The sequence below is a fragment of the Rattus rattus genome, chromosome 12 (assembly GCF_011064425.1).
Source record: "Rattus rattus isolate New Zealand chromosome 12, Rrattus_CSIRO_v1, whole genome shotgun sequence".
Taxonomy (NCBI): Eukaryota; Metazoa; Chordata; class Mammalia; order Rodentia; family Muridae; genus Rattus; species Rattus rattus.
The window spans coordinates 44929210-44956758 of NC_046165.1; the positions used below are offsets into that span (position 1 = coordinate 44929210).

The window sequence follows — 27549 nt, forward strand, 5'->3', positions numbered from 1 at the left end:
GCGCCCTGTATGCATCCCTTCTGTTTCAAATACTTAGTAGCTATGAATTTGTCCTGAACCTGTCATGTAATATCTTAAATTAATTTAATCTAAGCGAGGCATGGTGGCGCAGACCTGTGCTCCCTTTGGAAAAAAGAGCTTATGTAATGTTTTAAATGTGATTTAATCCAAGTGAGGCATGGTGACTCAGACTTACTCCCTTTGGAAGAAAATGCTCATGGTTTTCAAAAGTCCTAAAAGAAACAGTTGATTCATCTTATACCATCAATTTTCCATATTTTATTTTTCTTTTTGATGTTACAAGCTTATTTTCTACTTGGAGAGTTGGATTACTTACTGAAATCTAAAATAAACGTCTATGTCAAGAAATGTGAGTTTCTTTCATTAAAATGATTTCTATAAAAACTCTGTGGGCGCATCCAAACTTTATGAATATTCATATAGTTTCCACACCTGTCTGTTTCCTGATCAAAGTCCACTTCATTTATATAACAATAATAAACCACATTTATTTCACTGATTGAAGGCTTTCATCCAAAAATTCAGCAATGGCCTCTTCATCTGCTGATTGAAGCAGTCTCTCAATTAGCTGATCCAGGCACTTCTCACCACGTAAAAATTCCTGATAACAGAGGAGTTATTTATGAAACCTGACTATACAGTTTGGATCTCAGGTGTGTTCCAAAAACCCATGTGGTAAACGATAGACCCTCATCTTTTGTAAAGTGGTAGAAACCTAAAAGAGGCATGACTAATGGAAGGTGTGCCCTGAGTGGAACTGAAGGATACTAATGGATTCCTCTCCATTTTACCTCCAGGATATGAGGTAAATGGCTTCCTCTGCCACTCGCTCCCCACATGATGTTCTGTGCTGTCATAGGCCCAAAACAGGGGCCAGGTAGTCATGGTGTGGTGCTTTGAATGAGAATAGCCCCACAGACTCATAAATTTGAATGCTTGTTCCCAGTTGGTAGATTGTTTAATATTAGGAAGTATGGCCTTAGTGGAGGAAGTATGTCTCTAGAGATGGGCTCTAAAAATGTCAAAGATGTCTAAAGCCTAAGCCAGACCCAGTTTCACACACACTCTCGCTCTCTGCCTCATCTTGCACATAAGGCATAGCTCTTAGCTACTGCTCCAGCACCATGCATGCCTGCTGCCATGCTCCCACTATGTGGTCATGGATTAATCCTCAGAAACTGTAAGAAGCCCCCAGCTGGATGCCTTTCGTTTACAAGTTGCCTTGGTCATGGTATGTCTTCAGGGGATTGGAAGTGAGATGCGCAGTCTGAAACCTTGAGACTGAGAGATAAAGCAATCTCTTCTCTCTTCAGGTTGCTTTTCTCAGGTATCTGTTACCCTGAGGGAAAGCAGACTAACACCTCCTGATAATAAAGAAAGAGAGCAAACAATTGTCTGTTTCTTCATAGTTATCACTAACAACAAAGGTTTACTAATATTCTGTGATATTATTAACACAACTGCTAATCTATGGAGAGTCTCGGGTTTCAGTCTATGTTTTTCTTAAAACATTAATCTAAAAAAACAAATTTCTACTTTAATTGCTTAAGTTATCATTTTACTTTGAACTCAAATTGATTGAATTACAAATCATTGATTTGAAATCAATACAATGAAATCTGTGACTTTGATTTTTCCAATGACTCTGGAGATAAGACAGAGACATCTGAATGAGTTTTTGAAACTGACCAACTGCCTGTCTTCAAAGACCCATGGCTGAGGGTTTTTTTTTTTTTTTTACACTAGTCTCTGTTAGCACACTATCTTTGACAGAAAATGTTACCTGTGGCTTCTATAAGTTAATAAAGAGTGTGTTTGTCTGCTAAAGAAAAAAATAGCACTCCAGTACACAGGAGGCAGAGGTAGGTGGATCTCTGAGTTTAAGACCAGAAGACCAGTTTGATCTTTGTACAAAGCAAGTTCCCCATACACAGGGAAACCTGGGTTTGAGTCCCAACACCTATAAGGTGACTCGTAACTATCTGCAACTCCAATTCCAATGCCCTCCACCTCTCTGGGAACCAGGCATGCACACGGTATGCATACATACATATATACATATACATACATACATACATACATACATACATACAGGTAGAACATTCATATACATAAGAAAATCTAAAAATTTTAATTGGAAAGTCAAGGACTGTGACATGGCCATGTATGCATGAAGACCTAAGTACAGATCTTAGGTCCCATGTAAAAGAAAACACACACACACACACACACACACACACACACAATCTGTGTATAACCATAGAGCAGGGTATGTTGTTAGACATAGGCAAAGTTCACTTTGGCTAGGCAGTCTAGTCAATTGGTGAGTTCCAAGGTCACAGAAAAGACCTAGTATCAAAAGGTGAAACAGAGGTAGACACCTGATGCTGACCTCTGGCTTCTATTCATGTGCACATACATGTAACAGCCACACAAATATGCTCACACACGTGCACATACAATAAGCAAAAAAAACCAAAAAACAAAAAAACAAAAAAACCCGGAAAATGTAGAAATCTTGGATTGTTGCAATAGCTCAGCTGGTAAAACACTTTCCTTGTGAGCATGAGGACCGAGCTTGACCTCCAGAACCTGTAACATCTCAGTGTGGTGACATGTGCAAGGTAACCTACACTGAGGAGGCAGAAACAGGCAGATCCCTGCGGTCACCGGCTAACCAGTCTATCACAATGTGTGAGTTCTGGGCCAGAAGAGACCTTGTGTCTAAAAGCAAGGTGAATGGAGTCTAAAGGAAGACACTGGAGTCTGGTCCCTGGAGGAGCGCCCTCCCTGACAGATACAATGTAGAAGTCCTGGAGTCTGATCCCTGCAGGTGCACATTCCCCAACAGATACAATGTAGAAGTCCTGTGTAACTGCAAACTATTCTGTAACAGTGAAGGGAGTAAGCCTCTTACATCTACAACTTCCTTTATCTCTTTCTTACTTTTCCCTCTGTTTGTTTCTTTTGAGCAGCTCTGTAGCACAAGCTGGCCTAGCACTCAAAGGGTGTCCTTGAACTTCTGATCCTTCTGTCTTCGCTTCCCTAACAACTTGCTTTTAAATGGTTCAACGGCCAAAGAGATGGATAGAGAGAAGGAATGGAGGCATAAGTAGGAGGCAAATATAGCAAATATTCACAACTGCTTAGCCCACATCTAGGCTGTGTGTGTGTGTGTGTGTGTGTGTGTGTGGAGGCTGTCATACAGGTGAAGGCTGTACAAGATAGAATGAGGCCTGTCATTGGACAAGAAGGAAGGATAGGCAAGAGAAAAGTTTGAGGAAGAGGAGGAGACTGGAATGGAAGCAGATGGGAGAGAGAAGCCGGCGAGAGAACACGGAGGCTAATGTTAAGATTCCACACTGTACCTTTACAGGTTATGAATGTTCTTAAGGGATGGACGTGTACATGGATTTGTATATTTAGGTGGGCAATTATATCTTATCAGTTGAATCAAAGGTTATTGTGTTTGTGTGTTCTTTCATGTAGCGATTTAAGTTTAAGAAAGTGTATGGCGGATAGAGACACTGAGCCACCATGAAGTTGGGATGTGTGTTTCTGGTACGGTGAAGCCTGCCTTGGGAACTAAATGGGTAGAGAGATTGCTGCCAGGCTCAGAGAAAGGCCATCAGCAGTGTGATATGGGATAGAGCAAAGCGGGTGAGACGCTTTGCTGACTGAGATGAAGATATCTACCAGATATCTTGAGGCACTGTGGTGCCAGACCTAGTGAGGGGCAAAACACAGCATTTTTTTTATAATTTTACAGCAATATGTATAATATATATACATATATATGAACAAATTCAAAGAAAGCTGAGACAAAACAATTCTCCAAATAATGGCACTGGGGAAGGTTGCTTCCTTTAGACTTCCCCGTCATTTCCTTCTCAGTCACCTCTGCAGAATGACTAAAACGGTCTCCTCAAGTAGCTTTTCTCTGTAGAAGTTTGTATACTAGACTCCCATCTGTAATGAGAGCTGATGCCCTTTCATGCAGACACACAAACAGACAGAGACTCACACTTAAAAACCTTAAAAGGTTCACACAACTAACACATGCTATGCGCCTGCTCACAAAAGCCAACACACTTGGAGCTGCACCTATCAGGGCACTGCCAAGTGGACCTCACTGGGGAACTGACATTAAAGGAATTCCACTCGACACTAATCATAGTAGCTTGGGAGTTCGCTTGGATCACCCAGGGTGTTGTGTTAGATAGAGATTAAAGTTTATATAAAGATTCCAGTGCTTAAGTCTCAAAAGCTAACAAGCTAGTGTCAGAGTGAGACAAGCAATCAAATATCATAGACTAATGCAGAAAGTTAAAAAACTAAGGGGAAGGCAAGGGCCGAAAGAACCCGTTAACAGGTAGGTGGGAGCTGGAAAAGGCTGAGTTGGGAAGGAGACATTTCAACTGAGCCTTTAAAAGAAACAGATATTTCCTGAGCAGAGGGCATTTTAAATGACTGAATGTGAAGAGAGACAGAGAAATGAAGTAGAGTGAGAGCTCGGGCCAGGGTAATGTTCCAGTTGCCAGACTGGACTAGAGATACTGTGTCAAAGAAGGGCAAAAGAGCCAGCTTCCTTAGACCTCACGGAACGGAAACGGAAGTGCTGGAGCACTGGGGCCTGTTGCTGCTCCCCTGGGACTGAGGCTGCGTGTGCCTCCGGAGGGAACGAGTTAAGGACATTCACATCGTGACTATTCACATCATGACTATGCTCTCTTGTGCTCCTGACCTCCCCTTTGACTCTCTGAGCTGGGAAATGTGCCTTCTGACCTCTTCTCAGCAGTTTGTAACTCAGGGTTAGCCACCAAGAAGTGGGCGCAACTCTCACTCTCTCTAGTTTAGAAATCTTGGGAGGTACTCCTTGGGGGCTGTGGCTTGCTCACCGCCTGAGGCAAACAAATCATGATATGCCCAGGTGCAGCTGCTCCATCAGGAATGATGTGGATGGAGTCAGAGGAAGCTGGAGTTACTGAAAGGGTGGAGAGCCGGGCAGAAGAGCCCCTAGCAGCCTACCCCCTACTCTGGCCTCCGGCCGCCAGTCTCCTGCCGAGGCCCCTACTCCTTCCCCAGTCTCTCCTTTCAGTCTCATTTCTAAGTTGCTCACGCAGTCAGCATCTGTGTTGTCTCTCCCTCTGACCCGGCGCGGTGTGATTTTTACTTTGTGGTTTTGAGGCAGGCCTTGCTATCAGGCTGCCCTCAAATACGTAGTGATTCTCCTCCCACAGCCTCCGGAAGTGCTGAAAAACAACTGGAAACTGTGATGCAGTCAGAACAATGTTGACAAGTATGTTTGCTTACGGTTGTGGTTTATCTAAGGAAAGAGAAGTTAAAAAACGTTTGCTCCATCTACCGGGTCGGTGGCTCTCCCTTGTAACCCAAGGACTCCGAACACTAGAACAAGAAAAGTGTTACTCTGAGTTCCAGGCCGGCCTGGGCTACAAGAGTAAGACCCGATTGCAAACAAACAAAAGAACAACAGTAAAAAAATTTTTTCTCATTTCAAGGTCATATGCAAGATAGTTGTGCTCCATAAGACACCAGAGGGAGAGTTGTAAGATACACAGAACTTTATAAACATATTAAGAAATTGGACATCTTTCTTGTAAAACCAAGACTTTAGTTTTGGGTACAAAATGGACAGAATCAAAATGATGAGGCTTTAGTTATTCCACTGGGTTTCTTTGCTAATGTGTTAATGTTTGTAGTCCTTGCTAGACGGATTTTAGCTAATGCTGTTCAAGCAACATTGCAGGGTATTTTCTCCAACAGCTTGGCTATACGGCTTACAGAAAAAGAATATACATTAGTTGGGTGTGACGAGTCATGCCTTCACTCCCAGCACTTGGAGGCAGAGACAGGTAGATCTCTCTATGAGGCTAGCCTGGGCTACATAGTGAGAGCTGGTCTCAAAAAAATAAAAAAAAGCAAGCAAACAAGCAAACCAACTAGCACACACTCTCACACATTGTAGAAGATCTAACTCTATGGTGCCCTAGGTGTAGTAACCATGTATAATTCTCTAGCTCATAGACGGAGCTCTGACAATAAAGGAATGCTACTTCCAGGATTAATTAACCAATAAGGTGACTTTGACTTACTAAAAGATAATGCCATCTTAGTGGGTTTCACCTAATCAGGTGAAGGGTCTAGCCATTCCTGCAAGAAAGGATTAAAGGTGGGGAGAAGGTGTTTGGAGGGAGCCATTCATGAAGCAACCTGCAGCAACATTTAGGGCTAAAGCAGCTTCTCCCTGACTTATGTGTTTTGTGTGTTTGTGTGTCTGGGCACTCGTGTGATCAGAGGACAACTCACACTGATTTCTTGCCTTCCATCTTATGGATCCTGGGAATGTGCTCCTCAATGAGCCACCTCTCCAGTCCCTGACTATATTTCCAATGAAGCCAAGGTACATAAGGCCTAGCAGTAATATTACCTTAATGTCACGGACTTCATACGCTATCCTGTGGTCAGTGACTCTATCCTGGGTGAAATTATATGTCCGAATTCTCTCCGACTGGGCTCTTGTTCCCACCTGTCCCATAACAAAAAGAAATTCATATTTTTAATTTTAAAATTAAAAATTATAACATTTATAAAACCTTAATAAATCCTTATAAGAAGAAGACCAAAATGTGGATGCTTCAGTCCTTCTTAGAAGGGGGAACAAAATACTCATAGGAGGAAATACAGGGATAAAGAGTGGAGCAGGGACTGAAGGAAAGGCCATCTAGAGACTGCTCCACCTGCGAATCCATCCCACATACAGCCACCAAACTGAGTCACTATTGCAGATGCCAAGAAGTTCTTACTGTCAGCAACCTGATATGGATGTCTCCTGAGAGGCTCTGCCAGAGCCCTACTGATACAGATGAGGATGCTTGCAGATAACCATTGGACTGAACCAAGGGGACCCCAATGGGGAAGTTAGAGAAAGGACTGAAGGAGCTGAAGGGGTTTGCAACCCCATAGGAAGAACAACAATACCAACCAATGAGACCCAGCCAGAGCTCCCGGGGACTAAACCACCAACTAAAGAGTATTTATGGAGGGATCCATGGTTCCAGGTGCATATGTAGCAGAGGATGGCATTGTCTGGCATCAATAGGAGAAGAAGCCCTTGGTCCTGTGAAGGCTTGATTCCCCAGTGTAGGGGAATGCCAGGGTGTTGATGCAGGGGGGAGGGGGGAAAAGGGATAACATTTGAAATGTAAATACATAAAATATCCAATAGAAAGAAAGAAAGAGAGAAAGGAGGGAGGGAGGGAGGGAGGAATGGGGGAGGAAGGAAAACAAACCTTTATATCCACAGACCAAGACAAGAACAGGTAGGAGGTAATCTCTCTTTTTTTTAAAGATTTTTTAAAAATTTATGTATGTATGTGAGTACACTGTAGCTGTCTTCATGCACACCAGAAAAAGGGCATCTGATCCCATTACAGATAGTTGTGAGCCACCATATGGTTGCTGGGAATCAAACTCAGGACCTCTGGAAAAGTAGTCAGTGCTCCTAACTGCTGAGCCATCTCTCCAGTCCCATGTAGGAGGAAATCTTAAGACTACAGGTCAGGGGTTGGGGAAGGAACTTAGTGGGAGAATGTATGCTAACCCAGCAAAGGTTCCATTCCCAGCCCACCAGACAAACAGCCAAACTCCTGTGGAGAGTTTAACTATGAAATAAGAACAAATGCCTCTTTGATGTTTCAAGTTCCTTTTAACATTTAAAATTTTTTCCTGTCCCTCCTTTTTAGAGTTTTTCATTTTTAAAAACATACTGTGTCACTGAATAGCTTAGGGTAGCCTCATTCACAGCAACTCTCCTGTCTCAGCCTCCTAACTACAGGCACTACAGATGTGAGGCCCAGGCCTGGGATGTTCCTTTCTTTTCCACATAGGAAACCCTGACATTCTGCAATTCAACAAACAGGCCAGGGAGCTTACGGTGCTAGACTCATTGCAGGGACCTGCAGGAGCACGACCTTCAGTCCGTCATCCGGATGCCCATTTCTAGCTGATTTCTCAGTGTGTCCTGACTGCATTTTCACTGTCACCTTCACATCCACGTCTACAAAACTACAGATTAACACTGTATGTTTTCGCTTCTGTAAGTGGCCTTGCTTCATCTTCCTAAGGCATTTTTTCTGAGAAGCTTTCTGCTGTGGGTCCTTCTTGTCTGCTCAGAGCACATAGTTAAAGTCAGCATTCCAGGTCCTTCTTAACATGAGCAGCCTTCCCAACATTATTTCTGAGAATCACACGAACCTTTACAATGTCGCTTGTTATATCATGCCAGTTTCAAATGTTATCTAGCTCATTAGAAGGGATGCCCTTCCCTGACATGTCTTTCACCCCGACCCAGTAACTGAAATATGTTCTCTGACTCCTTTAAACTTACAACTTGGAATCTCCGTTACGATCATCACATGTGGTGGTTACTGACATGCTCAGTCCGCTCCTGCCCATGTGATGGTTACTGACATGCTCAGTTCATTCCTGCCCATGCCATGGTTACTGACATGCTCAGTCCGCTCCTGCTCATGCCATGGTTACTGACATGCTCAGTCTGCCCTTACCCACGCCATGGTTACTGACATGCTCAGTCTGCCCTTACCCACGCCATGGTTACTGACATGCTCAGTCTGCCCTTACCCACGCCATGGTTACTGACATGCTCAGTCTGCCCTTACCCACGCCATGGTTACTGACATGCTCAGTCTGCCCTTACCCACGCCATGGTTACTGACATGCTCAGTCTGCCCTTACCCATGCCATGGTTACTGACACGCTCAGTCTGCTCAGGTTACTGACATGCTCAGTCCGCTCCTGCCCTTAACAATAGTCCTATACACAGCACTCTTTCAACTGCTTCATTTTTAAGACTAAAGAAACACATTTTTGCATCTTTCCTTCCCTCTCCACCTTCCGCGGTCCCAAGTTCTCTTGTTCTTTCTGCAACTGGACTTAGCCTCCCAAATACTGACTCATTTTCTTTATGTCTGAGGCAAACACACATGATGAAACCAAACATCTGATCAGGAGAATTTTGAAAAGTTATAGATTTCTAAGCTAGACATAATGAACAAGGGACTGTGTGTTTTGAAACAGTCTCTCAGCTATTCCTTCTGCCCAGCTGGGTTTGGGAAGCACCATATTAGGACCCCAATCCTAGGACCCTAGACCAATTGGATCAGAATCCAGTCTGCAAAACTTTCTGGGTGATGAGGGAACTGGGGTTGAACAACGGGCACTGCATAAAGACCACTGTATGATTGACTGATGAAAAGGTTTCCAAAACAGTAGAAATTGCTACTACACAGCTCACAGACAAACAAGGTAGTCAGAGGTCTTTCTGGCCACTCAAATAAGACCTAATCTATCCCTTCACTTCTATTGCAGTGAGGGCAAAAAACTAGAACAGAAGGATTAATGTTTAAAAAATTTTTGTTGTTGTTTTTCAAGACAGGTTTCTCTGTGTAGTAGTGTTGCTGGAACTCACTTTGTTGATCAGGCTGCTCTCGAACTCAAAGATCTCCCTGCCTCTGCCTCTGGAGTGCCCGGATTAAAGGCATGTGTCACCACAGTCTAACTAATATATTTTATATATAACATAGTTTTTTGAAATAGTGTCTCTAGCACTAGGTAGACAAGACTGCCTAGAACTCATATTGACCTGCCTGCCTTGGCCTCCCGTGTGCTGGGATTAAAGATATAACTACCACACTCAGCTTTCACTATATTTAATACTTTGTTGAAGTCTACATCTCTGACCTGATTCTCTAGCATTACTTCTTAGAAATAACTATAGTCGTTTTGCATCAGGTCTGCCAGCTATCCCATATTGTTGATACAAAAAGAAAGCAGACACAGAAAATAATTAGGTTCCGAGCAAGGTCAAATTGACCACAAATCTGCTGCTATGCTCGGAGGTTTGCTATACTTTGAAAGCTGCTCTCTTTAGAAAACTCCTCAGCTGCAGCCTTCACTTAGGGTCAAGCAAGATAGGGGTCAGTTGAACCGTTATGTCTAAATTACTAAAGAAACACGGAAAAAAGATAGACCACCCTACAGCACCACCATTACCCGCCTCCCCCACCCCATACCTGCGTATGAGCTCATGGTGGGTTTTTTTTGGCTTTTGCCTTTATAAGCTGGCCCTGAGAATGTTCAGCTCCTGAAGTATGAGCTATGTCTGTGATCAATCAGTCTTGGGGTATGTGTTCAATAAAGTATCCCTGTCTGATTGAGATCAGTGTTCCTATGGTTTGTGGGGTGACTCCTGGACCCCAACAACTATAAATATATATCAAGCAAAATTCAGGAGATACCAAAGGGCATGAATGAAAAGGTAATCTCCCTTTTATTCCTTATCCCCAGACTCCAGCAGCAATCTCCCTTCCTTGAATTCACGAATGTTATTTAAATTTGACTCATACTGAGTTACAATAAAAACCACAGGCCTTTAAGTATCCGAAAATCTTCAAATTTCAAGAGAATTATTTTGTCTTAAACCAAATTTCCTGCCAGGCATAGTGGCTCACACCTTTACTCCCAGCATTTGGGAGGCAGAGTTTGAGGCCAGCTGAGTCTAGTTCAGGACAGCCATGGTTCCACAGAAAAAATCTGTCAAGAAAAAAAAAAGCAAAAACAAAACAAAACAACCAATTTCAGTTTAAGACAGTCGTTAAGCCATAAACACTGCAGGGAAACAAGTAGGAAATGCTTCTGTTTATTTATTTACTCCTTTGGAAACTGGCACGCCTAACTCCGTAGGCTACGGGCGCCTCACTTACAGAAAAGCGCGTGTCCGTAACATGACGCTTCTTTCACGTAAGGACATGCACTGCATTTGCACATCACTTGACTCTGCTACAGCACGGCCATGGCTCCACTTGTCTTACCTGCAGTTTCCTAGCATTCTGCTGCTGACACTTGTCTTTCTCGATAATCTGTTGGTAGAGTCTAGCTCTCAACACACGCAAAGCTATTTCTTTATTTTTCAACTGTGATCGTTCTTGTTGGCATTCTACCACCAGTCCTGAAAAACAATCAGAAGGAACTGTCACCTATCATTTCTATGGAAAGAAGAAGTGAGGAACATTTCTTCACTGTTTGTGTGTGTCTAGGTCTCACTGAGTAGCCCTGGCTGGCCTTAAACTCAGTCTGCCTCTGCCTCAGGAGTTCTGGAACTAAAGGCATGGGACACCACACCTGGCTGAGGGACATCTTAAGGTGAAAGATTAGTCAGGGAATTTGACAAAAGACAAGCAACAGTTTAGAGTTAGCCCAATTTAGAAACCGTTGGTAATAGCTCTAGGTGCCTACTTAGATTCTGATGACAAGATAGTCACCATTTTCTTTTCATTTTTTTCAAGGTACTCACTACGTAGCCTTATCTAGCCTAGGGCTCACTATTACCAGGCTGGCCTGTTAACCACAGAGAACGGCCCGCCCCCGCCCCCACCCCCGCCCCGCCCCCGCCCCGGCCCCCGCCCCTCAAGTGCTAGGCTTATAGGAGTGTGCTGTAAGGTGCAACTCTTAGCTACTTCAGGTGAGAAGGGTGAGGCAGCAATTAGTTATATTTATTTTTGTTCTCTGAGCATTTCTTCTCTGTTTTTTGTTTTTTGGTTTGTTTTTTGTTTTTTTTGCTCATCCGGGTATTTTTCCAAGAGCAATCTGCTACCATCCTCTATGGAGTGCTGACCCAACCTTTGTCCTACACAGGGAGCACTTCACCTTTCCTCTTTCAGTCACAAATACACAAAGGGAGGGCTGATGATAACACACCTTTATTTAAGTCCAGGGATGTAGCACAGTGACAGAGCATCTGCCAAGCTAGCAAGAGCAAAGCCTGGCTTCCATCCTTAGCTGTAACCATTCTGTTCCACGCCTGCCAGCTATTCCATATTGCTGCTGTAACATGCCTGCCAGTCACTAACACAGAGAAGTGACTTGGCTCAAGGACATGCTGACCACACACCCTGTTTTGTTCTATTTGTTCTGAATGTTCTGTACGAAGTTTGCTAATCTTAAGAAATCTCACAAAGCTTTACATAGGACCCAACAAATCAAAGGTCAATCGTAGCTGTACCCAATTAAGCTACTCATTTGACCCCAGCGGTGGCAGAGCTCCTGGTACCCGCCACAATGTTCTGATTCTGGAATGAAAGATGCCTTAAACAGCTCAATGGCTGGGTCACTTCTTAACCTCCACATGGCTAATCCACCCCCCTCCAATATTCCCAAATTATTACCTACTAAAACCTATATTCCATCGTGGCTGCCCCACACCCAGTCAGGGGCCCTCTTAGGGCACAATCCCCCGGCTCCTACATGGTGGCTATGCTCTCTGTCTCTCAGGTGTGATGTCTCTCCTCTGCTTGTCCTAGCATGGTGGATCTCTCTCTTCTTTTCTTGGTCTCTAGCCTGGGAATCCTAAAAGTCTTGCCTCTGTCTCCCTGCTATTGGCCACCTGCACCTTTATTTACCAATCAAAACCAACAATTTTAGGGACCCAGATTAACATAATACAGGCACCATTAGACCAAACCCACAACAGCCAATATGAACTGTTATACCTAAAACAGATTGAGTCAGAGCTGACCACTGGGCAGCCCTTCCTGCACCTATGTATGAGTTCTATGGTTTTTGTGGCTGATACTGAAGAATGCTACTAATAAGCCAAAGAGTTATGGTTATAATACTCATGCTCTGTTATCTCAGTGTTCTGAAATCCCCTATTCATCACCCATCCACCAACCCTTTCCTTACTCACGACCAATCAGCTTAAAGGTTACCTGGTACTATTTTGCCTAGTGAGTCAACTGCTCCCCTCCTTGCCCTTTAAACCTTTGAACCTAATTTTTTTTTCTTATAAAAAGTCTATCCTGAGAGCAGAGTGGGGCTGCAATTAGCCTCTCGAGTCCTTTTTGCTGTCCTGGACATCCAGTATTACGGTGTGCAGTCAATAAATTATTCTTGCTTAGCTGAGGTCAGTATTTGGTTTGAGTGTTGATTCCTGAACCCCAACAAGTATGACTTCCATCACCCAACTCTGGACCACCAACAAAAGACAAGTGCACTGCCCATGTGGTCAGAGGCCTTTGAGTGAGAGGCAGATGGGAGACACCTGCTGGAGGTGCTAAGAACTACACTCCAGTATGTGGTCTTAACTGGAGCTATTTCTCTAGCCCTGGCTTAACATCTGACAGTGCTTGAGATCAATCATGGGGCTCAGAGTTTGAATCCTAGTAGCCACATAACGAGTCAGGTGTCTTCGCAAACACCTATAAGGTCCAGCTCTTTGGGATCAATTTCCTTCCAGCTTTCATGTATGCCGAGACTTGCACACATGCCAACACTAGTACAGACACACAATTTAAAAAGAAATGAAAGTAAAAGGAAAAATTGTTTTACTCTGAAAAGTGATGCTAATGCACCACATAATAAGTTGACGGTCTGCATGTACAATAGCTGTCCTATAACCTCTCACTGCCTACTGGGGCGTGCCTTAGTGTTCAGTCATTTATAATTTTCATCCAGTGAAAACACTGTGCAATGATAAATTCCCCAGAGTTTATCACTGTTGTGAAACAATGTATTTAAAATCACCTTGATGAATTAAAAATAAAATCTTGTACTTTGTTAAGGTGACCAAGTGTCCTGGTACCAGGGACACTGCTAGTGCAGCAGAGCCTCACAGCACCGGAAGTTCATCTTCAAGATAAAAAGGATCCAGAGCGATGGTGTGTCTGCACTGTATCTCTGTCCTCTTGTAACCGGACCGAAGCACAACTCGTGGAGCCACTATCATCCTCTATCCAGGCCTTTCCTGCACAGCTATGCTTACCACCCGCATCCTTCAAAAGAGGAACTGCTTTCAAACAGAAGGAGAAACTACACACCACTGGCCCATCAGACCCACAAATGCCATTGCAATCTGTAATGCAATGCAATTACATTTGTGCAAGGAGCTGTAAACTACCCTAGGACCTTCCTCTGAGTACTAGCTAGTTAGTATATAGAGGGAAGAAAAAATGAAAGCTGTGGAGGTTTGAACGAGAGTGGCCCCCATCAGCTCGGATATTTGAATGCTTGGTCCTAAGTTGGTAGAACTGTTTGGAAAGGATTAGGAGGTGTGGCCTAATTGGGGAGGTTTGTCACTTGGGGGTGGGCTTGAAGATTTCAAAGCCCACACCATTCCCTTAGCTCTCTCTGGCTTGTGCACAAGCTCTCAGCTACTGCTCCAGCACTGTGCCTGCGGCTGCCATGTTCCCTGCCACAACGGTCACAGACTCGGACCCTCTGGACCACGAGCCCCAGATCAAACAATGTCTTCTGTAAGTTGCCTTGGTCACAGTGTCCTAGCCCAGCGATAGAAAGTAACTAAGACAAAAGGAAAAGTCTTGCTCACCTGTGGGGATATGGACGAGCCTCACGGCACTGTCTGTTGTGTTGACATGCTGCCCACCGGCTCCTCTGGCTCGAAATGTGTCTACGCGCAGATCCCTGGGATCCACTTTCACATCTACCTGGGGGGGGGAGAAAAAAATATATATATACATATATATATCATAAGAAAATTCACAATCCCACAAACACTTTATTCTGAGAGTTTTCAGATAAGCTAAACTATTTATGTAAACCATGAATTAAAAAAAAAAATACCAAAGAACCTACTTTCACCCACACCCCACCCTCAGCTGAGTCAGGGTTTCTATGTGTAACTCTGGCTGTCTTGGACCTCACTCTATAAATCAGGCTGGCCTCAAACTCAAGAACCCAAAGATCCACCTGGCTCTGCCTCCTGACCGTTGGAATTAAGGACATGTGCTACCACCACGCAGTGAAATAAACGACCAATTTTAACGAGATCCTATTTTAATTTGGGGGGCGCCGAGGCCTGAACTTCGGGTGGCCCGCAAGCTGGGCGCGCAGCGTGCATTATACTTCTGAATTTTACCCCGCTTTCTGGGTGCAGGTTCTAAATGCTGACTTAGAATGGTATGAGATCACTGAATTGTGGGATCTTTGAAGAGTTTCACTGCTGATTATCTAACAGTTCTCTAGACCATAAAGATGTCTATAATGCACATTACTGATCTCATTGTCACCAGATCCTGTTAGAAACCCCCTAAGATCTCTCTGCGTCCCATGCCACGTGCACAGTGAGTCACGTGAGCCGCTCCACCTTCTGGTGTTTGTGGCCACGGTCAGACAGGGTGACATTCTATCTTCTTGTTTCAGCTCCCACACAGACAACCACAGGATGGGTAGAGTGCGCTGGGCAGAGTAGCAGAGGACAAAGGAGCTTTGACTTGGGGTTATGAGGGCTTTAACCTCAGTGGAGCAGCCTCGGGCTAACCACTTCTGAGACTTGTTTCCTCTCTTATAAGGCAAAAAAAATTGAATCTAACAGGAGGGTTGTTTTTGAGATTTAAGACTATAGTCTATATGAGCTATGTATATGTATATAAATGGGTGAATTCTAAACTACAGAGTAAATCCTTAACCACTGCTCCTAAGGCTAAGTGGTCTCTCTTTTCCCCTCCCCACCGCGTGTGTGTTTATTGGTGGGTCACATTTTAACTCCTTGAATTTTATTTGAAAAGGGGATCTGGGGCTGGAGAGATGGCTCAGAAGTTAAGGGCAGTGGTTGCTTTTCAAAGATCCTAAGTTTAATTCCCAGCAACCGCATGATGGTTCACGACCATCTATAAAGGGATCTGATGCCCTCTTCTGGCGTGCAGATGTACGTGCAGACAGAACATAAAAATAAACAAACATGTCCTGGGGAACTTCCTGGGGAAGTTACCTCATCTGGCTGTGGAAGGACAATAACTGACATCGTCCCCGTGTGAATACGCTGCATCCGAGATGACAGGCCCACCTCTGGGATTCGCTGAACTCGATGGATTCCACCTTCATACTTCAAATGCTTATAGACACTGTCACCAGAAATGCGGGCAGCTGCATGATGCAGTCCACCTGGGGAGGAAGATTCAGAAATACTAGTGCTTGCGCTTGCTAGGCAAGTGCTCTACCACTGAGCTAAATCCCCAACCCCAATACTAGTGCAATCTACTTTGAAAAAGATTAAGATTATAGCTATCCTTAAACTAAGGCCTGTCTGAATTAGCACATGAGATGGAAACCCAAGAGAAATAAACTAGATTATCCCTATATAGAATATAATAATATATAAAATAAAACAAGTCAAGAATATTATTATGGTCATCTCTGGGGAGGTGAGTAACAGTGTTGTTATGTTTTAATTCTTGTATTATTTATTTATTTATTTATTTACTTATAGATAGGGTCTTGCTATGTAATTCAGGCTGGCCTTGAACTCACAATTCTGTTTCAACCTCTCAAATGCTGGGAATCAAGATGCAGCTGCACTTAACATCTGGCTTGCACTTTTTGGATTCCAATTGTTCTATAAAGAACTTTTACTTGGTAATATTAAGAAAAATATCATTTAAGAAAAAAGTAATACTGGGACATTTTCTGCATTGGATTACCTGTAAATTTTTAGGCAAATAAGCACCATACATCAGAAAAGGCTCAATAACACAATTTCACACCATTGAATATCTTTAAGCCCTTCTGAGTTTCAAGAATTAAAAGTTAACCCTTATCTGGGATGTGGAAAGATTGTTACATACACACAAAAAAATCTTAGTGGTTAGGCTTTAGCTTTTTATCTAATAGCTTTTTAAAAACATTTTTATGATATAAGAAGTTATAAAATAGCCAATGAGATGTCTCAGCAGAAAAAGGCACTTCTGCCTAGCCTGATGACCCAAGTTCTACGTTCTGAAGTTGTCCTCTGACCTCTACATGAACCCCACAATGTGCCCTTCCACCCAAAATAAATGAAAAACTAAATGTAAAAGAGGCAAACGACTCCATGAATATTCAGGATAGAAAAGCACAAGACTCAAATATGTAATTCAGTAACCGCCTGCTCCCGCTCTCCTCCCCCAGGTCCTTTTCAGTCCCACTACGTCTGTTGCCGTGATAAAACACTCTGAGAGAAAAACAACTTGGGGGGAAGGGTTTACTCGAGCTCACAATTCCACACTACAGTCCATCACCGCAGGGAAGTTTAGTAGGAACCTGAAGTAGCTGATTATATACACAGTCAGCAGAGAGGAAAATAAACACACGCGTGCCCACTGCTCGGCTGGCTTTCTCCAGTCTACAGTCCAAGGCCTAAAACCAGGTGACGGTGCTCCCCACCTCAGGCCGGGTCTTCCTACATCAGCTAAGGCAGATAACCACCTGCACACACGCCTAAAGGCCGGTCTAGTCTGGACAGTCGCTCCTTGAGACTTTCTCACTAGACGATTCAGGATGTGTCCCGTGGACACTCATCATCACAGTGAGCTGGCACATGGTGACCTTTGCTACTGTCTTCGTTGTACGTGTACTTACCTGAAAATCCTCCCTAGACTCTACAGAGAAGTCTTTTCTGTTTAAAACCAATTAATAGCTCAGTAGCAAAGCTCATGCTCACCAATGAAAAAGGTCTTAGGTTCAATGCCCATAACCCCCAGCCCCAGGAGATAAGTCCCTTAAGTCTCTTAACCCCAAGCTCTTCCTTCACTGCTCAAATGCCTATGTATTGAGGTGGCTGACCTACAGAAGTCCAGCAGTCTGCATGAACGTTTGTGTGTCATATCCCCTGGAATGGATCCAGTTACAGACATCTGTGAGCTGCCACGCGGGTGCTAGGAATTGAATCCAGGTCTTCTGGAAGAGCAGCCAGTGCTCTTAACTGCTGAGCCAGCCTCCAGCCCAACTACATATTCTTGCTGCAAGCTAACCCTGCTCTGCTGCTGAGATGGGGTCCAGAGACTGGACCTACACCAGCCTGAGCCCTTGGCAAGACTATAGGGACGTGTGGACCTGCCAGCTCTCCTTTAATCTATGAAAGGGTCGATGAGATGACCCTGTGGGTAAAGGCTCTGTGTCAGGCCTGCGTCCAGTCCCTGGGACCCACATGGTACAAGGAGAGAACTGACTCTTGCAAGTTGTCCTCTGACCCCCACACGCACACTGCAGCACACATGCGCCTCCTTGGCAAACATACGGTCTCGGCAGCTTCTTATCAAGTCTAATGCATTACTAAGGGTTATAAAACAGTCTTATTGATTCCCTTTTTACTCATCAAATAAAATAGATCATTTATAAAGATATATCTGCCAGGTATGGTGGTATATGCCTTTAACCCCAACACTTGGGAGGCAGAGGCAGGTGGATTTCTAGGAGTCAAAGGTCAGCCTAGTCTATATAGGGAGTTCCAGGCCAGTGAAAGCTACACAGTAAGACCTTATTTCAAAAAACAACAACAACAACAATAACAAAAAGCAATTTAAAAGGATACACCCATCCTCCCTGACTACAGCTTGATTAGCCAATGGCACAGTTACATGGGAAAGGCTAAATGCTTGATTGGGTCCTTTACTAGTCTTACCAATATAATAGAGCTTTGAAAAAACACAATGAATTAGGTAGGTTCCTTTAACCATCTGAAAATAATCAATTATTTTTCATTAATTAATAGTGCGTGTATAGAGTGATCATGCAAAGAGACTGATGTGGAGATCAGAGGAGCCCTTCCTGGAACAGGTTCTCTCTAACTACCTCAGGTCTCCAGGCCTGTGCAGCCAGCGCCTTTACTAGGTGACAGATATGCATTAGGAGACAGATATAAAAAACGTGATGGTCGCATTCCATGCATTAAGCCAGGAACTAAAACAGAGTGAAGCCACGACATTTAAGTTTCCTACCTAACACTCTAAAATGATTCTCCTTGCCAGGGGTGGTGGCACACACCTTCGATCCCAGCACTCCAGAGGGACAGACAGTTCAATCTTATGAATTTGAGGCCAGTCTGGTTTACAAAGTGATTTCTAGGATAGCCAGGGTTATGTAGTGAGAACTTAAAAAACATGAAAGAAAGAAAGAAGGACAGAAAGACAGAGAGAGAGACAGAGAGAGAGAGACAAACAGACAGACAGACAGACAGACAGACAGAGAAACAAAATCATTCTCTCCCAGCCATGCTCTTAACTTCATGCTGAATACAAACATTTGAATTTATATAAACTGGAGAATCCTACATCTTTCCTGTGTAAATAATAGAGCCAGTATCGGGCCAAGTGGGTTCCATTCAATCTCTCTCCCTAGCTATGTGCCGTCCGCTAGCTTACATAACAGCTAGCTTATATCCTTGCCCATGCTTTGGTTCCCACCCCCACCCACAGCATCATCTATGACTGTGGTGCTGCACAGATAAAGAGGAGCTATGCGTGCAGATTATCTGACCAGTGCATATAAAGGAATATGACACATTTTTCAGTTCATCTACTTATCAAGAGACTTTTGCAGGGGAAAACAGCAGCCTGTTTAGAGCACTAAATACAATGTTGACATTTAGCTGTGAGACTGATACTACCCACTAGCCCCTGGACCAATGTGCCAGCATCTGGACGGACGCTAACAAAGCTCCCTGCTGCCTTAATTTCAAAAGACGGTGAAGGGCTGATATCCCCTAGAGAAAGGGAGTGAAGGTATATTGCTGGACTTGCCAGTCTGTACCAACCAGGTTACCAGAGCAGCATACTGAGTTCCCTCTGCTGTTTACCTTAATTAATCCTTCTACTCTTCTTGGATTTTCTAGTTTATCTTTAATTACCCCTCTGTCTATCTTGGTGTAGTACTGTGTAACCCAGACAGAACCTATGGGTCATCTTCTGATTGCATTGTATTAGTACTTTTATTTTTAAGGTTTAAAAAGCGTATGTGTGCAGGTGATTTGTCTATCTGTCTGATTATTACATGCGTGCCTGGTGCCCTCATTATGGTGAATTTCTATCAGGTGCTGAGAGTTGAACTTGATTCTCTAGAAGAGACTATCCCTTAACTAGTGACCCATCTCTCCAGCCTCTGTTACAAAGTTTTTTGTTTTTTTATACTTTTTGAGTTTTAATTTATTTATTATTTATCTTTTATTTATTAAGACAAGATCTCACTTTCTAGCTCTGCCCAGTCTAGAATTGAATACATAGACCAGGCTAGCCTCAAACTCACAGAGATGTGTCTGTCTCTGCCTCCATATGCTTACCGTAATCTGCTGGTGTGTAATTTAGCAGCTCAAATCTCCAGTGTTTATAGTATGAATAATTCTGGTACATATCAAATATTTCCCGGGTAAATTGTTGGCAGATATCACCTGTAAGAGAGTACACAAACCACTCAGTAAGCACAAGTATTAAAGAGTGCAGGAGCACTTAGGCAGGAGCGTCTCCTAAACCAAGCATATGCTGTAGCCTCTTAGGGACAGCGCTGCCAGACCAACGCAAAACTCGGTTTTCAAAACTTGTTTACAACACACTGACTTCCTGACCTCCAGTAGTTCTTCCGGATGTCACTTCTAGAATAACATCACTCCGGTCACACTTCTCCTTAGGCACTAAATGCTCCAAAAGCTGGAAAAGAAGGAAAATGCAATTGCTGATGTGTTTATTTTCCTCAGTCTATTATTACTTGAAATTAAGTCAAAGCCCTCAAAACAGTTTTTTTTTTTTTTTTGAAGTCAGTAATTAACAAAACCATGTAATATCCCAAGGAGGTAAGCCTTAAAACCATATCCTAAGTAATCTAATTAGATGGTCAGTTCATATGACAATGAAGTTACTTATCTGAGTGTTTTCTGCAATGTTATCACATTAACTTAATTTTCTAAAATGAAGTTTATTATGATCAAAGTCCAGAGTTCCATTCAACTTTGTTCAGATTTTTATTAGTTCTTATTAGCTCTACACAGTGGCATCTTTCATCTGACGAATGAAGAGAGTCTTTGAAAATCTTCATTTGCTCCAAATGACTTTTGACATATAATTATAGACTCCCCTGCCATAAATGATGGTCAGCACTATACCATACCTTGCGTTCCTGGTGGGGTCACTCTGTCTAAAGACTATATGAAGGGGACTCAAGGTAAGATTCAAATAGCTTCTCTCACGTGACAGAAAAAAAAAAAGGGTGGGAGGCTCCTAGGCGCCAAATAAAATTTTCCTCTTAGGAAGAATAGGAAAACAACCTCCTGATTACTAAAAGGTTTTTCAAATCAAAACACATACATGTTCCGACCCTCCTCCCTACTGCCACTTCTCTGAAACGCTCCAGTCTGTGGGAGGGAAAGCCACACTAGGTGTCAGATAGCTTTTGCCTTTGGGGCAGTAGGTGACATCTCTACTCATCCTTCTAAGTCCTCAAAAGCCCCTCTCTAAATCCCACAGCAAGAAAGCTGAAGGGACAATAATGATTACAGCAGAAAGAAACATGGTACACAGTGCTATGGTCTTCGTTGTCTTTAAAAACAAACCACCTACTGAACTAAAAGAGAACATTATTGAAGAATTTGCCCTTCCATATCTAGATTGTCAGCTAAAGCTGACATCCTATCATGAACCCTGAGAGTCCCCAGAATGCCAAAGACTCGTTAGTTCTAATTAAAGACCTGCAGTAACCAGCTGCCCCTCCCCTTAGGATTCATTTCATCATTTCAGCATGCAAGTTTTCAATCTAACAAATCACCATGAACCTATGAATCCCTTCTTACTCTTAACACCATCTGACTTGTCCTCATGGTGACTATATTTCTTTTTAAAGTTTAACTCATTTGTTTTGCTTACACACACGCACACACACACACACGCACACGCACATGCACACACACACACCCCATGGGGAGGTCAGAGGACAATTGAAGGGAGCTAGTTCTCTCCTGTCAGGTTGTAGGACAGATATATAGCATCACCTCTATCTGCTGAGCCATCTCACTGTTCCCTACCTTTCCTTACTAAAGGATTATGTCTGCTTGTTTACCAAGCCAATGGATTCAGCTATGGTTTTCCTCCCTCTGGAATCCCATTTGTTGACATCTCAATTTCTCTCCCAGTTATCCTTTAGCAAACTGTACTAAGTACAGTTAATTACTCGTTGTGATAAAAGAACTGTTGGGGCAGTTACCTTGAACACCAAACCATTTTCTAGGAAGGTTCTAGTCCTTCATGTTAGCACTATGGAGATTAGTCTCCTGCCTGGACCGTACCTCACTACACAGTCTGTGGATCTTCTTGTCAATGATTTGCCTTTCTTCTGACACAAGTTCTTGCAGCTGCTTTTCATCTTGTTTATTTAGACCTAGAATCAGCAACAGGGATAATAGTAAATTCTTGAAAATTCTTACAGAGAAAGCATTAAATAACTACCTCATCGATGTCAACGTTTTCCGTTTGTTTTGAGACAGAGTCTCACTGTGTAGCCCAGACTGGCCTTGACCTCCTTGCCTCTGAGTCTCAGTCTCCTAAGACCCTGTCTGTCGGGGGAACCCAGGAATGCTGTGGCTGGTAAAGAAATGAGTGGTGAGAGGTAAGAACACCCTGTTTAGTATGACTTAGCCATGCTGGCTCCAACTTCTGGAGTCCAACACCAGGCCAGTTTATTTTAGCCATAATTAAGTACAGTACTATCTTGGAAAAAAGTTTCCTGGTAGCAATTATCCCAATTATCCCATGTACCCAATAAAGCTTAAGGTGTGACTACATTGATGTGGTCTCTACCATGAAGACCGGTTCTATAGCTTAAGGGCCTAGGATCTGGTGTGGTGTCTGACTGAGATCATGTAGAGGTCTCCAGGTTGTAACATGCACAGGACACATGTACTCTGTCACATGACTCCTTCAATGGAAGAGGAACCACCATTCTGTGTTCCTGTATGTAGAACAGTGCTCAGTAAATCAAAACCTATGAGATTATCAAGTCTCCTAGACTCTAAACCTCTAGGTAAGCACCACGAAAAGCAGACCCTTTGTAACTGAAACTTGCCAAACACCAAGGGAGTAGTGTATGGTCCTCTTCTTACCAGAACTGAGCTTATCTGCAGGCTTTTAAAAAGACACGGTTCAAATTTCAACCAATGCTGCACTTGTGTACACTTACATATCTTTCACTCACTTTTACACATTGACTCTAATTCTTCAATGGCTTGTTCAGTCTCCTGAATTTCGTGATAAACAGCCACGAGTGGCGCCAACTCAGCGTGCCTTCTGTGAGAGGCCCTTCGGTCTCCTTCGTCCTCAGAGATGTCCTGCAAGCACTGGTCAAGGCTTTGGTACTCGTCATTCAGGCCTTCCATATACTTCTGTAGGGCTTTATGTTTCCAAAGCTTCCTCGTGCCTTGACAGTAGCCCCTGGACCAACTTTTATTTAAGAGCTGATAGAGAACGTGAGTCTTGTTTTGTCTAAAATTCCACAGCCTTGGATCAAGGTTTATTTGTCTAAATTGCTGACCATAGAGGAAGACATGTCTCTGGGAGCACGCACTGAGAGACGACGGATTCCGAAAAAGCCAAACACACAGGTGAAAACTCATCTCAGCAGCTGTAATGTAAGGTACACCAGTTGAGAACAGCGATTCTCAAGATATATGGAGTTTCAGAGAAACCTTTAGCTCATAGCCCCATTTAGCTCCAATTTGGTCAATAACTCAGAGATACATACAGACACACACACACAGATATACATATATGAGTATATATATGTTTTATATATTTTTGTTATTTATTTATTTAATTTTGAGACAGAGTCTCACTATTTATCTCTAGCTATCCTAGCACTCACTGTGTAGTCCAAGATGGTCATGAACTCAGAGATCGCCTGCCTCTGCTTCCCCAAATGGTGGAACTAAAAGGAAGTGCCACCAGGCTGAACCCACAAAGAAAATCCTCAAAACCTCTAAATAATAGTTTATTAAAACAAGTGAGGGGCTGCTGAAATAGCCCAGAGAATAAAAGTACCTACAGGTAATTCTGATGACATCCGAGATCAGTCCCTGGGATTGTTGCTGTCTGTTGTCGTTGTCTATCTGTCTGTCTATCTGCCTGCCTGCCTGCCTTCTTTCTTTCTTTCTTTCTTTCTTTCTTTCTTTCTTTCTTTCTTTCTTTCTTTCTTCCTTTCTTTCTTTCTTTTTAAGACATGGTTTTACTGTGTAACTCTGGCTGTCCTGGAATTCCCTCTGTAGACCAGGCTGTCCTCAAACTCAAAGAGATCCTCCTGCCTCTGCCTTACACATGCTGGGATTAAAGGCGTGCACCACCACCATGTGGCTGATATAAAGAAAATTGATCTTTGAAAGCTGTTGACCTGCACATCCCCACATGCATACATAATAATTTTGTTGAAGAAAAGCAAAAAGAGTAACCTTATATCTACAACTAACTATGACAAGTGTGTAGGAGTTCAACTAACAAATACTGCACTAGAATGGGTTAAGGCAATTCTTATTGTAAATGAGTGTATACATATACACTTACATGCCGTAAAACAGGCCTTTAATCCCAGCACTGAGGCAGAGGCAGGTAGATATCTGTGAGTTCTAGGTTGAGTTTGTAGCCTGGTCTACAAAGCGAGTCCTGGACAGCCAGGGCTTACACAGAGAAACCTGTCCCGAAAGACAAAGAAAAGAAAAGCAGCTATAAAATAATGACACATCTTAGGTGATTCATGGTCATGTATGTATGAAGTCCAAGGGGAATATTAACATCTCATCTACCATCTAATCTAAACTGACAAGAGGGTCTTCATACGTAGCTCAGGCTGGCTTCAAACTGGGCGCTTCCTGCTTTGGCCTTCCAAATCCCGAATCTCAAATGTACGTCAATATGTCTGGATAAACTTACATGAGCAATTTTTATTTTTAAAATTATTATCATCATTATTATTAATATTATTATTGAGTGTGTGAGAGAAACAGGGTGTCTAGTGTGTGTGTGTGTGTGTGTGTGTGTGTGTGTGTGTGTGTGTGTGTGTGAGAGAGAGAGAGAGAGAGAGAGAGAGATTAGGGATTGTCTTGGGCCTTACACATGCTAAGCAAACACTTTAATTGTTTAATTTCAGGGCATTCAGAAGCCAAAGAAAGTTAGGTAACTTAATCACAAGTATTCACTCACTGGATAGAGGCAGAGTTTGTATTATAACAGCTTGTCTATTCCAAGATCAGTGCTTTTCATTCTCAACCCTGTGACCACCTCTTGAGGATGCTTCTCTCTTAGCTGAGAACCTAAAGGAAGAGATTCTCAAATATTAAAAGACCAAGTTAACATGCCAGGAGGATCTGGTGGGATAAAAAAAAAAGGACAATGATATTTTAATATCTCAAAAAAAAAAAAAACCAGGTTACAAAACAATATAATTGCTGTTTTTTAAAAAAAAATTCTATCCTATCTGGGTAAAAGCAGATAAAGAATACTGTCTTAGTCACTGTTCTATTGCTATGAGGAGACAGAGACACCATGACCAAGGCAACTTTTAAGAAGAAGCACTTAATTGAGGGCTTGTTTACAGTTTTGGGTTAGTCCATGGACATCATGACGGTGAATATGATAACAGGCAGGCATGGTGCTGGAACAGTAGCTGAGAGCTCACTTCTGATCTATAAATTGCAGGCAGAGACTGGGCTTATGTCCTCTTGAAACCTCAAAGCTATTCTAGTGGCACATGTCCTCCAACAAGGCCACACCTCCTAATCCTTCCCAAACAGTTCCACTAACAGGGGACTAAACATTCAAATATATGAGCCTATGAGGGTTCATTCTCATTCAAACCATCACACATATTTTAAAAAGACAAAAGAAACCCATCAAAATGGTATAACTAAGTAAGTCATTCTTCATGTAGTTGTGGAATTACAGAAAACTTCTAAGTTTTCCTACTTTTCATGTCTTTTAAACAGTACACGTTATTTTCATAGTTAACAGTTACATAATATTACCAAGCTGGAGAGATTTTGACAGTTAAGACTACTACCTGTTCTTGCAGAGGACCAAGGCCAGCACCTGCACAGTGGTTCACAAATTGTCCCTACCTCCAGTTCCAGGAGACTGATCTGACACCCTCTTCTTGCTTCCTGGGCACCAAGCATGCATGTGATTTACATACATACATGTCGTTAGTTACACACACACATGCAAAAATAATTTTTAAAAATGACAGATTAGGTGAAATTGGCTGTGTACAATAATTATCTGTCCTCCCCTCAGATAAGGGCTAACAGTAGTGTGACTTTATTGGGCAAGAGAGGGAAAATGTTTTGCCTCCTGATATTAAACATGGAAAAAGGGGTCAAAATTTAGCAGAATGGCCTGGGGATGTAGTTCAGTTGCCCAACCAGCTCAAGGCCTATGGTTTACTCCTTTGCACAACAAATTACCAGAAGCAGCCTTACTACAACTGTTATTGCTGTGCTTGGCAACACATTCATATATAAGCCCCCTTGGTTTTGCTAAATCTAACTTAGCATTGTCATCTTAAAAATTAAATATTCAGGGGTTGGGGATTTAGCTCAGTGGTAGAGCGCTTGCCTAGCAAGTGCAAGGCCCTGGGTTCGGTCCCCAGCTCCAAAAAAAAAAAAAAAAAATTAAATATTCAGAAGATTCAGCATATACTGGTTCTATTAATAAATTCCTTGTAACAAATCACAGCTGAAATTGGACTGTGAAAGAATTTGGGAATGCCCAGCAGCTACACATTTAATAGTCCAGAAGTTTCTGTGCATCTTTGTATCTAACCTTGAATACATCAGGAGTATTCATTTGACAGTGGAAAGAATAAAAAAGGATGGCAGATTTTAGTAATAATAGCTCTGGCTAAATTTTCCATTTTGAGAGTAGCCATGGAATGAGTAACTGTCAAGGTCAGAAATCTTAATTACTTTCTAAAGTTACCTAAACCTAGAAAGAGCAAGGCTTCAACTTCGCCCCCACAACCCAGTTTTACTCGACATTTTAAGAGCAATTCTCAGTTTCTGGCGTATTAAAAGTGACACTAAACGGGCACCAGGCGCAGAATGTAAAAACCATATTGTGTAAGTCAGTGTTATGGATTCTATATGGAAGTAACACAAGTGGGCAGTGGGGAAAAAAAAACAAAGCCCGCTTACGGCCAAGACAGAATTGTGAACACCTAATTAAAAGAAGAAAAATGACATTCTCGTTTCTTACTGATAACTGAGCCTTCTGTGCCCGCAACATTTCAGCGCAAGGTACTGCAAGCATGAGCATTTCCAGGCTACTGCTTCCGGGTTACGGTTCGCTCCCGGCTCCTCCTCCAATATGACACTTCTCGCAGAGTAATGGTCCTTAGGTGTCCGTAAGGGTAAACAAGAATGAAATGATGAAGTCAGAAGGAGACTCCTCTGGAAGGACCGCGCGCGGAACTTATTTGGAGCTGACTCGCGGGAGCCTTGAAGTCCAAAGGGAGCAGATCACCTCCTCCTAGTGCCCTAACAGAGGAATCCTGGGAGTTGTAGTTTATCCTTTCCCAGGCTTCCTTGCTCCTATCCCAGCCCCTTCACTTCATCTTTCTTCCTAATCTTAGGAGTTTTTTCAGTTACTTGCAAACCAAGAAGGGAGACTTTTTCCTAAATTATATATCAAATTCTACAGT

General features: G+C 42.8%; 1 protein-coding gene across 1 annotated transcript; it reads right to left on the reverse strand.

Annotated features, from left to right (window-relative positions):
- Positions 1-250: 250 nt before the first annotated feature.
- On the reverse strand, positions 251-27369 carry Mtrf1 (mitochondrial translation release factor 1). The gene is made up of 11 exons (XM_032917801.1): positions 27105-27369; positions 25056-25165; positions 23062-23487; positions 22157-22248; positions 20447-20528; positions 20165-20272; positions 15845-16017; positions 14444-14561; positions 10932-11068; positions 6470-6568; positions 251-622 (listed from the first exon to the last, which is right to left on the reverse strand). The coding sequence occupies exons 3-11, from the start codon at positions 23477-23479 to the stop codon at positions 509-511; spliced, it is 1341 nt and encodes a 446-aa protein (XP_032773692.1). The 5' UTR covers positions 23480-23487; positions 25056-25165; positions 27105-27369; the 3' UTR covers positions 251-508.
- Positions 27370-27549: the final 180 nt, after the last annotated feature.